General features: G+C 39.0%; 1 protein-coding gene across 1 annotated transcript in view; it reads left to right on the top strand.

Moving 5' to 3' along the window:
- Window positions 1-9,464, top strand: part of SLC36A4 (solute carrier family 36 member 4) — a 63,330-nt gene extending 53,866 nt beyond the window's left edge. The window contains exon 11 of the mRNA XM_025419327.3: window positions 4,856-9,464. Coding sequence (XP_025275112.1) covers window positions 4,856-5,163 — 308 coding nt within the window. The 3' untranslated portion in view covers window positions 5,164-9,464. The remainder of the gene's footprint in view (window positions 1-4,855) is intronic.
- The last annotated feature ends 6,405 nt before the right edge of the window (window positions 9,465-15,869 follow it).

The raw sequence follows: 15,869 nt of genomic DNA on the forward strand, positions 1-15,869 counted from the left end.
TGGGACAGAATAGAGAGCCCAGAAATGGGCCCTCAACTCTGTGGTCAACTAATATTCGACAAAGCAGGAAAGAATATCCACTGGGAAAAAGACAGTCTCTTCAATAAATGGTGCTGGGAAAATTGGACATCCACATGCAGAAGAATGAAACTGGACCATTCTCTTATACCACACACAAAGATAAAATGATTGAAAGATCTAAATGTGAGACAAAAATCCATCAAAATCCTAGAGAAGAACACAGGCAACACCCTTTTTGAACTTGGCCACAGCAACTTCTTGCAAGATACATCTATGAAGGCAAAGGAAACAAAAGCAATAATGAACTATTGGGACTTATTTTTTTAAGATTTTATTTATTTATTCATGAGAGAGAGAGAGAGACACAGGCAGAGGGAGAAGCAGGCTCCATGCAGGGATCCAGATGTGGGACTCCATCCCAGGGCTCTACGATCATACCCTGGGCCGAAGGCAGGCTCTAAACCACTGAGCCACCCAGGATCCCCACTGTTGGGACTTAATCAGGATAAAAAGCTTCTGCACAGCAAAAGAAGCAGTCAACAAAACTAAAAGACAACCTACAGAATGGGAGAAGATATTTGCAAATGACATATCAGATAAAGGGCTAGTATCCAAGATCTATAAAGAACTTATTGAACTCAACACTCAAGAAACAAAAAACCCAATCATGAAATGGGCAGAAGACATGAACAGAAATTTCACCAAAAAAGACATACACATGGCCAACAAGCATATGAGAGACTGCTCCACATCGCTTGCCATCAGGGAAATACAAATCAAAACCACAATGCACAATGAGATACCACCTCACACCAGTGAGAATGGGGAAAATTAACAAGACAGGAAACAACAAATGTTGGAGAGGATGTGGAGAAAGGGGAACCCTTTTGCACTGTTGGTCGGAATGTGAACTGGTGCAGCCACTCTGGAAAACTCTGTGGAGGTTCCTCAAAGAGTTAAAAATAGAGCTACCCTAAGACCCAGCAGTTGCACTGCTGGGGATTTACCCGAAAGATACAGTGAAACACCGGGACACCTGCCCCCCAATGTTTCTAGCAGCAATGTCCACAATAGCCAAACTGGAAGGAGCCTTGCTGTCCATCGAAAGATGAATGGATAAAGAAGATGTGGTCTCTGTATACAATGGAATATTACTCAGCCATTAGAAACGATAAATACCCATCATTTGCTTCAACATGGATGGAACCAGAGGGTATTATGCTGAGTGAAGTAAGTCCGTCGGAGAAGGACAAACATCATATGGTTTCACTCATATGGGGAATATAAGAAATAGTGAAAGAGATTATAAGGGAAAGGAGGGGAACTGAGTGAGCAAAATTAGCAGGGAGACAAACCATGAGAGATTCCTAACTCTGGGAAATGAACAAAGGATTGTGGAAGAGGAGGTGGGTGGGGATAGGGTGACTGGGTGACGGGCACTGAGGGGTCACCTGATGGGATGAGCACTGGGTGTTACACTATATGTTGGCAAATCGAACTCCAATAAAAGCAAATGGAAAAAAAAAAAAAGATGAAATGGACAGTTACAGAAAATTTCCCAGAAAGGCTTAAGCTACCAAATTTGAGTTTTAAAAGAGATAAAAAAAATTAATAATGAAAAAATGTATTGAAAGCATAATCAGTACCTACCTTTCCCCCAAAAATTCACAAGATCCGGTTTTCCTGGTCAATTATACCAAATTTAGGAAAGAATAGATAACATCTAGGTTCTTTAAATTTATGCAGAACATAGGAATAGATCAAAAGCTTATCCGCCATTGAACCAAAATCATTATTGGTTCACTACGGATACTCTAATTCATGAGTAGAAACTTTTATGACAAACAGATATCAGCAAATCAGGCCTAGGATTCTACCATGTTAGGGTTTATCACAAGAAAGAAAAGTTCTATACTAAAATATCTATTAATATAATTCAAATAATTAACAGATTGTCTTTAAAAAATGACTGTGTTGATCAATGCTAAAGCATTTCATGTCATTTCCCCACATGGTGGTTCTAGTCTGAGTCACTATCTGTAGCCACAGGGTTCAGGATGATTTCCACAGTGTTGCACAACATGGGTTAAGGAGTGCACTTCTTGGGAGAAAGGGGCAAATATATGCCAGTAGTTAGCAAGAGGAGAGAGGGCATAGACACCCCTAACCCTGCCGACATGTCACAGGGTGGCCAACCAAGCCAGGATACTGCGGGCCCAGAGGACCCTACCCCCTGCTCCCCCACCATCTCCCCGTCTTCATCTCTTATAATTCAAGCATGAGAGTCAAACTTGTGGGTGGAGAGAACACTCAGGCTACTTAGCATTGGATTCTCTGGATTTGGAGTGAAAGCAGTCCATGGGAATTACCTGGGAAGTTTAGCCATCTGTTGTATAGAAGACTTTGGGGCAGCAGGATGCTGCAGGTCCTCTTGTGCAGGTCGGGTGGCAAGGGGGTAGGAGCTGCATTTCAGTGAGTTTTCTCCCCCTGAAGTACAAGCATCCTTTTCCCAACTAGCCTGATGTCCAAGCCAGCCAGCTGGAACAACATCAGCTGAGGACGTCAGTGGACAATTCTGCCTGTTGCCTCACAAAAATTTAATTCCTATGTATGTCTCTTCAAATCTTCATAAACATGGAATAGAAATAAATCTGTTACTTCATTGGGGAGAATCTACCAAGAACCTGAAGCAAGCCTCGCATTAATAATAAAAGGTCAAAGGCGTTCCTTATTTAAAACAGGAAAAAGACAAGAGGTCCTTTTAACATTTCTGGATATACTTTTTAATATAGTAGGAGCAAAAAAAGTATTTTTGAAAGACATGGTTGTCAGATTTGAAGATATGATTGACTACCTAGAAAATAGAGGTTTCTGAAATAGTGATAATTTTATTTTTTGACCTAACTTATGGTTATATGGTGTAATCTTTATAAAAGTCATCAAGGGATACCTGGGTGGCTCAGTCAGTTAGGTGTCTGACTCTTCATTTCAGCTCAGGGCCAAGGGATGGATCTAGCCCAGCATTAGGTCCTGTGCTTATAGAGGAGTCTGCTGGAGATTCTCTCTCCTTCTCCTTCTGCCCCTCCTCCCTCCCCCATATGCACACATTCTCCCTCTATCTCAAATAAATAAATCTTTTTAAAAAATAACCAAAAAATAACTTGACAAGCTTTGGGGGCAGGCTCCTTGCTGATGAGGATGTGGGCAGCTGATGGGACTTTGTAATGTCCACAGAGCAGGCTGTACGACACTAGCGATGAGAGTGGAGGCTCAGCTGGATGTGCTTTGAAAACTGAGTATCTTTCAGTGTTCCGTAATCCTTTCCAAGTACCGAATCCAGGTTTGTAGTCTCGGTGTTCAAAGTAGTGAGTTTATCAGCTTAGATCATACTGGTTACATCCAAGTCTGTTTAACATTTGAATCGTCATTTCAAAGTATCTTCTTAGTGGAGCTCAAAAGCTTGGAAAGGTGGGTCAGACTCTTTCTACATGTTTCCTGTAAGGCATTTACTTGCTAGACAGGCATCTTACAGGTGAGGGAGAAGAGTGAATGGAAGCTGGCCAGCAGCCACCATCAACTATTAGTTTTTATAGACCCTCTGTCAATATCTTTGGTAAGACAAGGGTAAGTAGGATCAAGAAAGTACCAGATCAAAACTTGTCAGAAAGCTTGCCAGTAGTTTGGAAGATTTTGTCGAGAGTAGTGGTACATTTTTTTTTTAAGTTTTCATTCTGAAATAAATAGAAAAGTTATAAAAGGAAGTAGAGTTACCATAAACTCTTTACTGAGCTTCGCCTAATGTTAACAGCCTGCACCCCACATCAGGTGTCAAAATCAGGACATTAGCATTGATACAATGCTATTAACTAGTCTGTAGATCTATTCTGATCTTGCCAGTCTTCTCACTACTATTCTTTTTCTGACCCAGGAACCCATCCAAGGTCCCACTCGTGTTTAGTTGTCATGTCTACTTTTGTTTCCCCCACTCTTGAAAGTTCTTGTCTTTCTCTTTGTTTACCTCGACATTCTTGAAGGGCTGGCAGTTTTGTTGAATTCCATTCAGTTTGGATTTGTGTGATGTTTTCTTAGGATTAGATTGAGGTTAAGCATTTTTAGATAGAATTCGGCAAGTGATACTTTGCATTTCTCAAACACACGGTGGCATCAGTATGACTTATTACTGGTGATGTTAACTTTGATCACCTGATTTGGGTGGCATCAGACAGACTGCTTCACTGTGCAAGTACTCTTCTTCCCTGTAGAGAATTAACAAGTTGCAGGACATATTCTGAGACCATGCAAACATCCTCTTCTCCTACAGTTTTTGTCCACGAATCTTAACATACTTCATTGACTTTCCTGCCACAGTTATTACTGGGGTGTTCACTTAATAATGATTTTCTATTTCCACTGCTCCTTCTGTTTTGGTTAATTGAAATTCCAGCGTAAGGAATAGCTATCTCTTCTCTCATTTATTTAATGAGGATTTCGTATCCTGCCACCTTGTGTTTTGCAAATTCTAGAATGAGCTGTATGGTAGAGTAATGGAACTGCTTTGGAAATAAACTGAACTTTTTCACCCAGAATTTCACAGCAAAAATTTAAGTCGTTGCTATAACAAACTCTGTTGAAAGTCATGATTCAAGAAGTGTCACTCACTGTTTTGGTTTCTCTGTGGGTTTGTTAGTTCAGAACAAAATATGACAGATTCTGTAACAGGCAGTAATTTAGTAGTACCTACTTGATTAATTTTTAAATATTGAAACATCTACATTTAGTACTCATTTAAGTATTAAGTATTTAAATAAGGACAATATGTATTTTCATTTTCCAGGTGCTGGAGCAATTCTGATTCCTCGTTTAGACATTGTGATTTCCTTCGTTGGAGCTGTGAGCAGCAGCACATTGGCCCTGATCCTACCACCTTTGGTTGAAATTCTTACGTTTTCTAAGGAACACTACAATATATGGATGATCCTGAAAAATATTTCTATAGCATTCACTGGAGTTATTGGTTTCTTCTTAGGTACATATGTAACTGTTGAAGAAATTATTTATCCTACTCCCAGGGTTATAGCTGGCCCTCCACAAAGCCCTTCTCTAAATTTGAATTCAACATGCTTTACATCTGGTTTGAAATAGTGGAAGCAGAATTATGAGTCTTTTCCTTTTGTCTTAATTCTGAAAATGATGAAAATAATAACTAGTAGATTACATTGCCATAAACTTAAAAATAGAACCAAATTTTCTTTTGGCACGTAATGGTATTTCAGTAGTAAGCTGTAATTCTTTACCAGTAGTGGTAAACTATGACAGATTTTTTATTTTGGGTATTAGCAATAATTTAAAAAAATTTAGTTTTGAAAATTTTTTAAATTAAAAAATTAAAATATAGAAAACTTAAAGAATAAAAAGAAAAAGATTTCCATTATGCTTCATTCAATCAGAAATACACCAAGATTCTCTTTTACACCCATGCTTCTCTTTCCCCACCCAGTTGAGAAGAGAACAGGGTTCTGACAGTAAAGGAATCAAAGAAGAACATAGTTAACAAAAATCTTCTCACTATCTAGGTGAATGTCAAAGTGTACTTTGTGTATAACGTTAAAATGTCTTAATCATGTTTTTATTAAAAAGCAAAATACCTATGATTTGTCCCTGGAAGGATAGAAAACTCATTAACCTGGATGCAAGCATCAGAAATCCCTACAACCAGAATTATTCTTCCCTAGTCTGTGATGGTAGTTGATCTGCACAGTGAAAACTCTGAGATACTGTGCAAGATCCTGACTTAGTGTCTCAGTCAAATTTGAAAGAGACTTTAAGGCTTATCTAACACAATTCCCTTATTTTTTACCTGAAGAAATTGAGCCTGAAAGGTTAAGTAACTTGGTCAAGACAACTTAGCTTTGAGATCAAGCAAGAGAACCCGATCTTTTGACTCCAAGTCCAGGATTTTTTATTTTTCACATCTTACCAAGGAAAAGAATAAGAATAAGTTATGTCCAGTTTAGACTTTAGCATTGCATCTATTTAATTATATTTTAATATTTGGAAAGCCACTGATCTTTGAATAGGACATGTGACCTGACTATAAAATCAGAGAACTCTAAAAAGCATTGCATTACAGCCATATCAACCCCAACAAGAGAAAGAAGTTTGTTCAGTTTTAAAGATTAGAAACCACTTGCTGGTTTAACTGCTGGCTAGTAGAAGGTACTCAGCTATTCTGTTTGTGGCTCCAACTCTTCTAATTAGGTCTTTTCTTTTCAGGTTTTGTAGTCACCGTCTTTCTCAATGGCAGAAAATAGGTATCTGACAAAATACAGGATTTGTGTATTCCTTCCAGCCCTGTGGCTTTCTTATCATAGCCTCTTACTAATCTAAATGGGCAGAATTAAAAAAAAATAAATTTATGCAGAGGAAAAATTGAGACAATAATAGACTACTAAATCTTGAGACACTCCAGGTTTCTTCTAGAGAAATACCTTTTATTACTCCATATTTGGCAGGCTCAGTTATTAACCAAAACAATCTCAGTTGACATGGAAGATGAAAATTTTTAAGTTTAAAACATTAAGAATCTTGACTTTTTAAAAGATTTGTACTTTAACACACGTTGAACTTTTTAATCAGACTGGTTGTACTCTAATTTGTAATATATTAAGATATCATCGAGATCACTGTAGTATATGTATTGTGTATTTTTATATATAAATGTTAACTTAGTTCAAGTATTTTTTTGCTTTGCATCATTAATGAATCAAGTACAATTCTAACAAAGTATCAGAAGCTTTATTTTTGTACAAATTCATAAGACTCAAACTTTTTTTAAACACTTACATTAGATATCACCAATAATTGTGATACTTTTATATCAAAGCCATTATGTTAAACTTTTAGTCATACTGAGAGAATGTGGAAGAAGTTAGAGGAAAAGTGATTGTCATTGACTGTTAGATAATCGTGTTTCTAAGAATAAATTAGATTTTTTTAAATATATAACTTGGTATAAAATGACTTAAAAACCATTATAATAGAAAGCACTATTATTTTGTCAGCTGTCATCAGATATTTCTAGTCTATGCGTGAAATTTTATTTTTATACTTTGACCTGTTTATTTTCCTTATTAATTCATCAAATTCAGTGAATTTTGAATAGTTGATCATAGCAATAAATAAATTTTAGGTTCAGCATGAACAAAATGTTGAGTGCATTATCAGCCAGGCTTCCTTATGCAGCAATTGCTGATTCGACAGCCAATACTTAGTCCACTAAATTATTGATACTTTAAATACAAGAGAAAAGTTGAAATCATGAAAAAGGGAACTAAAAGGGGAGAGAGGTTAGTTTTCATTCTTAACAAAAAAACTAGGAAAAAAAACTATTTAGATGTAAAGTATAAATACACCTTTATCTAAAGATTGTTGATGATGTATTTTAGTTGCAAAAAAATCAGTGGCAATATTTTTCCTCTGAAAATTGAGTTTTAATGAGTCAGGCATTTCCTAAAGATTTTTGGAGAAGATATTTTGATGAGACCAGCTGTTGCTTTTATTTTGGGGCCTGGAGAAATGAAAGCAATTGCACCTGTCAAATTGTGTATCTGGTATCTTGGTCTATTACATTATGGCTAAGATGACTTCAGCATTTCATTTGCCACAATGAAGAACCCTGTTTTCTGAGAGCTAATCAGGTGCCTGAGAGCCTTTCTATCACTGAGGTAGGGGAGAGAAAGGAAAGCTGCTTTTAGCTCTGCTGACCTCTGTTTGAAGTCAGTCATCATTAGTCCCTTACATTTCAAAAGGGTTTTGCCAGTTTCAGAGTCAACCTGTCAAAACACTGGTTTTCAGATACTTTTTAATCAGAGGATCTTCTTTTTCCCACATGGTCAGATTTCTCCACATTTAAATAAGAACTAGTTTTTTTTTTTTTTTTTTCTTGGTTAAAGATCCAATTTGTATGATGTTATCAAATTAAAAAGTGTACTGGATTAGAAAATGCCACATTATGTTTTAATTCTGTCCCTGCTGGATTCTCCTTTCTTAAAACCATTTCTGCCTCTCATCTAGGCACTGCACTTAACGTTTTTATAAGTATTTTATGCAATGTGCATGTTGTAAATTTCCTAACAGGGCCTAATTTCATTCAGTATTTTCAGAATAGTTACAGGAAAGCTGTCTAACTGCAAAGTACTATACAAATATTAATAGAACTGTTAATTAAAGCTCCACATTAGTGCCATTTCTAGCTGTGGCAAAGCACAGGTCTTACTGTAGCTTACCTGTGGCACTTCTTCACTGTAAGTGTCAGCCAATACAGCATCTGAATAGTACATTTGTTTACTGATAGTATATACTCACATTAGGTTTTGACCTCAGTTCTCCCTTCTTCATTTAAAAAGGAGAAGATACAGAACTGAGATAATGGAAATGATAAATAAAAATTTAAAAATAATACCAGCAGCTCAATGAATATTTTCTGTTGAGGAACAAAAAAAAAATTGGTAAAAATACAGACCATTGATCATGTAAAATGAGTTTGTTTTTTTCTAATGAGTCTATTTTGTTCATTTTGGCTGAACTAGCTTCCCCCTTCATAAGAAAATTTGGGAACTTCAATCTAAAAGGTGTGACAAAACACTTCCTAACATTAAATGGCTGACTGCAATGGTTAATACTTTGGAAGTATTATGGATAATTTTGTTTATGCCCCTAGTGCTTACTTGGCTAACTGCTTTAATGAAAGTGGTTTGTTTTCACCTAGGAAATAAGAAAACATGCTTAAGAAACAACTAGAGGGCAGCCCTGGTGGCTCAGCGGTTTAGCGCCACCTTTAGTCCAGGGGCGTGATCCTGGAGACGTGGGATGGAGTCCCACATCGGGCTCCCTGCATGGAGCCTGCTTGCTTCTCCCTCTGCCTGTGTCTCTGCCTCTCTCTCTCTCTCTTTGTGTCTTTCATGAATAAATAAATAAAAATCTTTAAAAAATGGTTAAGATGGTAAATTTAAAAAAAAAAACTAGAAATGCTATTTATTACCCTATAATAAATGAAATCACAACTTACTCTCATTCTTAAAATGTCATATTAAAATAAGCTAGTTCTTATGTGTGTGAGTGTACACACACACCAGTAACGTATATTAACTTACCATTTAAATTGGGTCCAGAAAGATGATGTGTTGAAAGGTCACTCCAAAACTTATTCCATTAGAGTTTTCTTGATAACAAATAGGAAAGTAAATGCTTCTACCGTGAATAAATTAAGCTCTGGGTTTTTGTGTTTTTCAAAATGATTTTGTTAGTCTGGAAATGAAATATCATTGCACTTGAGTCAATTATTTTGCTTTTAACTTATTTTTCTTTACAGTATGAAAAAGTCTGTCTTAAAGTACTGTAGCTCTTCTGAATTTTCAATAAAATGTAATTAATTTGCTTGCAAATGCCTTTTTAAATGAATTGTCTTCTATAAGGTTAAATGATATTGACAAATGTCATAAGCTGAAAATGGCACTAGTATATCCTCATAATAGCATTTTAGTCACTCTCTGATTAATTCTTTGTCATGTGATCTTCAAACTTGGAAGGTGATATAATGTACCTCTAAGATGTAAGAGCAGATGTTGATTAAAATTGAAGGGACATACTCAGAACCGTGACCTGACCTTCTTACAAAGTAAATGCAGAATGAGCAGCCTGCAGATGCTGTATCTGTGATTTGATTTACCACTCTCTTCTGATTCTCTCCAGGTCAAGAATATGTATCAGTTACACTTTAATATGTTTCACTTGCATTGTGCCAACTCCCCATATCAAAGATCATAAACATATTTATACTTTTATGTTAATCATCCTGCTCTTGTGAACCTAACCTAAGGGCATGCCACGGTTCACCAGAACTATGCCTGTGCCTAAAAGTGCATCAGCAACATTTCAGTAGTGGAAAATTGGAAACAACTTTAGTGTTCAACAAAAGGAAACCATAAATTGTGATGTATTAACCTAGAACACAATGAAGGTGGTATTAAGGTTAATAATTTGGGAAAGAATAAATACATATAATTAATTTTTAATCACAGCTTTGTAAAAAGAATTGCTTTTGAACCTACACAAGATACACAGAAAGTAGAACCATAGTGTTAGGAAAAATATAGGTTTGGGCCCCTGAGTGGCTCAGTCGGTTGAGCATCTGACTCTTGGTTTCATCTCCAGTCGTGATCTCATGAGTGGTGAGATTGAGCCCTGCATCAGGCTCTGTCCTCAATGGGGAGTCTGCTTGAGAACTCTCTCCCTCTGCTTCTTCCCCTACTTCTGAGTGCTCACTCAAATAAATCTTTTTTTTTTTAAGGTGGGTTTTACAGTTTTTGAATGAATAAGTGGAAGACTTCAAGAGAAAGAGGAATAAAGTTATAAAGCCTTAGTAGGAGAACATGCTCTTAGTAAGCAACAGAAGGAACAGAAAAGAACATAGAGTAAGAGTACAACTAGAGAAGAAATGTGATGAAAAATCCACAGAATACTTGCTGAAGGAAAACAAATACAGCCACTTTGTAAAATTAATTTTAGGGTTTTTATGCAAAAGATTTATTAGAGTGGTAGTTTTAACATACATACGTGGTCTCAAAATTTTGCACATAGTTCTTTGACATATCAAAGAACTGCCTTGATTCAAAGTTTCCTTTTAAGGGTAGATTTGTTTGAAGGCTTAAAATTGTGAAAGAGAATCAGGTCTTCTGGTCTTCAAAGTTTTCTGGTGCCGTGAAGCCCAGACACTAGGTACCAGATGATAGAATGCTTCTCAAACTAAAGCTAATACATGAATCTTGCCAAGGAATCAGGGAGTGATTTAATTCTTCCCCATCCTGGATCTTGATCTGGGCTGGAGGATGGGGACCAGACACAGGAACACCCCACCCTGCCTAACCTGCACTAAGCAGGAAAGTGGTGTTGAGCATGGATCAGTCTGTGCATGTCAAAACTGAACAAGAATAGACCAGGAACCTGGGCAGTACAGAAGGAACACTGTCACATCACAGACTACGTACCTTTGTAGCTCCAGCCCCTCAGTCTCCACAAGGCAAGAATAGGCACTAGGAAATCTGTTATCATCACTGTCCTGTCTTAAATCTTTTCTCCTTCTGCAATCTCAGCTGTACAAAGATCATGCTTCTTAACGTGGTTCACTGGCAGGCCTCACTCCCTTGCCTTCCCTACAAGGTACAGTAACACCAAAGTGTTGGTTGCCCCACAAACATACGGCACGTTGTCTGGTTTTCACCTGCGGGACTCCATCTCATCATGTTGATACAATCTCCTTCTACTTCTGCCCCTTGTGTTTTCCTGGCAAACCCTTAGCTATTGGTAAGATTCAGCCTACCCAGTGGCTCTTCTATCCTCTCTCTTACCCTGAGTGAGTTGTGTCTTCTTTCACGCTAGCAAATGACCTTGGATTTGTGATCACACTTTCCATATGGTTTAGTAATTCAGTTTCTGTGTCTGTCTCCACTACCTTGGAGTTCCACAAGTATGCTATATGTATTCATTGTTTGGTTTCTTCTCTGTCAACCCTTAGAGACTATAAACTCCACAGAGGAAGTGATTTTGTCAAAGGTCTCCACAACTGAAAATCCAGTGTCTAGAGGAAGGCTGGGCACATAGTAGATGCCCCCAAAATATTTGTTGAATGAATGTATGAATTGAAAAAAATAACAAGGAAAGACCCATATTAGAGCTCCAGTACATGATAAAATCTTTAGGCACAGGGGCAGTCATGCATTTTCTGCAGTCCTCTGTACCCCATGCCTATTTGTTTAGTCACTGTAGCCAGCTCTCTCCCATTTGGTAACCCACCAGGCTGCGATACTGTAAAGCAAAGACTACCAAGTCTGAGCGTCTTTTAAAAAATCCTATGAATCAGTCAAACCTTAAGAACATATTCAGGAGCTCCTGGTAGTACAGGTGAAGTCTCATAAAAAGGAAAAAACTGGGGAGGAGCAAGATGGCGGAAGAGTAGGGTCTCCAAATCACCTGTCTCCACCAAACTACCTAGAAAACCTTCAAATTATCCTGAAAATCTATGAATTCGGCCTGAGATTTAAAGACAGACTAGCTGGAATGCTACAGTGAGAAGAGTTCGCGCATCAAGGTAGGAAGACGGGGAAAAAGAAATAAAGAAACAAAGGCCTCCAAGGGGGAGGGGCCCCGCGAGGAGCCGGGCTGAGGCCGGGGCGAGTGTCCCCAGGACAGGAGAGCCCCGTCCCGGAGGAGCAGGAGCTGCACCGACCTTCCCGGGGGAAAGGGGCTCCAGGGAGGTGGAGCAGGACCCAGGAGGGCGGGGATGCCCTCGGGCTCCCGGGGACAGTAACAGCAACTGCGCGCCCAGGAGAGTGCGCCGAGCTCCCTAAGGGCTGCAGCGCGCATGGGGGACCCGGAGCAGCTCTGGGGGGCTCGGGGGCGGCTCCGCGGAGGGGGCTGCGTCCCGGGAGCGCGAATCCAACAGCGCAGGCCCCAGAGCACAGGGCGCCGGGACACAGCCCAGGATCCGGCCTCCCCCGGGACAGGCAGAGGCCGGGAGGGCCCAGGACAGCGAGGACGCTCCTGCCCCAGCTGAGCAGAACAGCGGCCCCGCCCCGGAGCCTCCAGACCCTGAAGACGGAGAGCTCCGGAGTTCCTGCCGGAGCTGAATCCAGGTTTCCAGAGCTGCCCCGCCACTGGGGCTGTTCCTCCTGCGGCCTCACGGGGTAAACAACCCCCACCGAGCCCTGCACCAGGCAGGGGCACAGCAGCTCCCCCAACTGCTAACACCTGAAAATCAGCACAACAGGCCCCTCCCCCAGAACACCAGCTAGACGGACAACATCCAGGAGAAGCCAAGGGACTTAAAGAACACAGAATCAGAAGATACTCCCCGGTGGTTCTTTTTTGTTTGTTTGTTTTTGTTTTTGTTTTGTTTTGCTTTTTGATTTGTTTCCTTCCCCCACCCCCTTTTTTTCCCCTTTCTTTTTCTTTCTCTTTTTTTTTTTCTTTTTTTTCGTTTTTTTTTTCTTTTTCTTCCCTTTTTTTTTCTCTTTCTCTTTTCTTTCCTTCTTTCTCTCCTCTCTTTTTCTCTTTTTCCCAATACAACTTGCTTTTGGCCACTCTGCACTGAGCAAAATGACTAGAAGGAAAACCTCACCTCAAAAGAAAGAATCAGAAACAGTCCTCTCTCCCACAGAGTTACAAAATCTGGATTACAATTCAATGTCAGCCAATTCAGAAGCACTATTATACAGCTACTGGTGGCTCTAGAAAAAAGTATAAAGGACTCAAGAGACTTCATGACTGCAGAATTTAGATCTAATCAGGCAGAAATTAAAAATCAATTGAATGAGATGCAATCCAAACTAGAAGTCCTAACGACGAGGGTTAACGAGGTGGAAGAACGAGTGAGTGACCTAGAAGACAAGTTGATAGCAAAGAGGGAAACTGAGGAAAAAAGAGACAAACAATTAAAAGACCATGAAGATAGATTAAGGGAAATAAACGACAGCCTGAGGAAGAAAAACCTACGTTTAATTGGTGTTCCCGAGGGCGCCGAAAGGGACAGAGGGCCAGAATATGTATTTGAACAAATTCTAGCTGAAAACTTTCCTAATCTGGGAAGGGAAACAGGCATTCAGATCCAGGAAATAGAGAGATCCCCCCCTAAAATCAATAAAAACCGTTCAACACCTCGACATTTAATTGTGAAGCTTGCAAATTCCAAAGATAAAGAGAAGATCCTTAAAGCAGCTAGAGACAAGAAATCCCTGACTTTTATGGGGAGGAGTATTAGGGTGACAGCAGACCTCTCCACAGAGACCTGGCAGGCCAGAAAGGGCTGGCAGGATATATTCAGGGTCCTAAATGAGAAGAACATGCAACCAAGAATACTTTATCCAGCAAGGCTCTCATTCAAAATGGAAGGAGAGATAAAGAGCTTCCAAAACAGGCAGCAACTAAAAGAATATGTGACCTCCAAACCAGCTCTGCAAGAAATTTTAAGGGGGCCTCTTAAAATTCCCCTTTAAGAAGAAGTTCAGTGGAACAGTCCACAAAAACAAAGACTGAATAGATATCATGATGACACTAAACTCATATCTCTCAATAGTAACTCTGAATGTGAACGGGCTTAATGACCCCATCAAAAGGCGCAGGGTTTCAGACTGGATAAAAAAGCAGGACCCATCTATTTGCTGTCTACAAGAGACTCATTTTAGACAGAAGGACACCTACAGCCTGAAAATAAAAGGTTGTAGAACCATTTACCATTCGAATGGTCCTCAAAAGAAAGCAGGGGTAGCCATCCTTATATCAGATAAACTAAAATTTACCCCAAAGACTGTAGTGAGAGATGAAGAGGGACACTATATCATACTTAAAGGATCTATTCAACAAGAGGACTTAACAATCCTCAATATATATGCTCCGAATGTGGGAGCTGCCAAATATATAAATCAATTATTAACCAAAGTGAAGAAATACTTAGATAATAATACACTTATACTTGGTGACTTCAATCTAGCTCTTTCTATACTCGATAGGTCTTCTAAGCAAAACATCTCCAAAGAAACGAGAGCTTTAAATGATACACTGGACCAGATGGATTTCACAGATATCTACAGAACTTTACATCCAAACTCAACTGAATACACATTCTTCTCAAGCGCACATGGAACTTTCTCCAGAATAGACCACATATTGGGTCACAAATCGGGTCTGAACCGATACCAAAAGATTGGGATTGTCCCCTGCATATTCTCGGACCATAATGCCTTGAAATTAGAACTAAATCTAATCACAAATCACAACAAGAAGTTTGGAAGGACCTCAAACACATGGAGGTTAAGGACCATCCTGCTAAAAGATAAAAGGGTCAACCAGGAAATTAAGGAAGAATTAAAAAGATTCATGGAAACTAATGAGAATGAAGATACAACCGTTCAAAATCTTTGGGATGCAGCAAAAGCAGTCCTAAGGGGGAAATACATCGCAATACAAGCATCCATTCAAAAACTGGAAAGAACTCAAATACAAAAGCTAACCTTACACATAAAGGAGCTAGAGAAAAAACAGCAAATAGATCCTACACCCAAGAGAAGAAGGGAGTTAATAAAGATTCGAGCAGAACTCAACGAAATCGAGACCAGAAGAACTGTGGAACAGATCAACAGAACCAGGAGTTGGTTCTTTGAAAGAATTAATAAGATAGATAAACCATTAGCCAGCCTTATTAAAAAGAAGAGAGAGAAGACTCAAATTAATAAAATCATGAATGAGAAAGGAGAGATCACTACCAACACCAAGGAAATACAAACGATTTTAAAAACATATTATGAACAGCTATACGCCAATAAATTAGGCAATCTAGAAGAAATGGACGCATTCCTGGAAAGCCACAAACTACCAAAACTGGAACAGGAAGAAATAGAAAACCTGAACAGGCCAATAACCAGGGAGGAAATTGAAGCAGTCATCAAAAACCTCCCAAGACACAAGAGTCCAGGGCCAGATGGCTTCCCAGGAGAATTTTATCAAACATTTAAAGAAGAAATCATACCTATTCTCCTAAAGCTGTTTGGAAAGATAGAAAGAGATGGAGTACTTCCAAATTCGTTCTATGAGGCCAGCATCACCTTAATTCCAAAGCCAGACAAAGACCCCGCCAAAAAGGAGAATTACAGACCAATATCCCTGATGAACATGGATGCAAAAATTCTCAACAAGATACTGGCCAATAGGATCCAACAGTACATTAAGAAAATTATTCACCATAACCAAGTAGGATTTATCCCTGGGACACAAGGCTGGTTCAACACCCATAAAACAAT

Source organism: Canis lupus, chromosome 21 (genome assembly GCF_003254725.2).
Source record: "Canis lupus dingo isolate Sandy chromosome 21, ASM325472v2, whole genome shotgun sequence".
In the NCBI taxonomy this organism is placed as follows: Eukaryota; Metazoa; Chordata; class Mammalia; order Carnivora; family Canidae; genus Canis; species Canis lupus.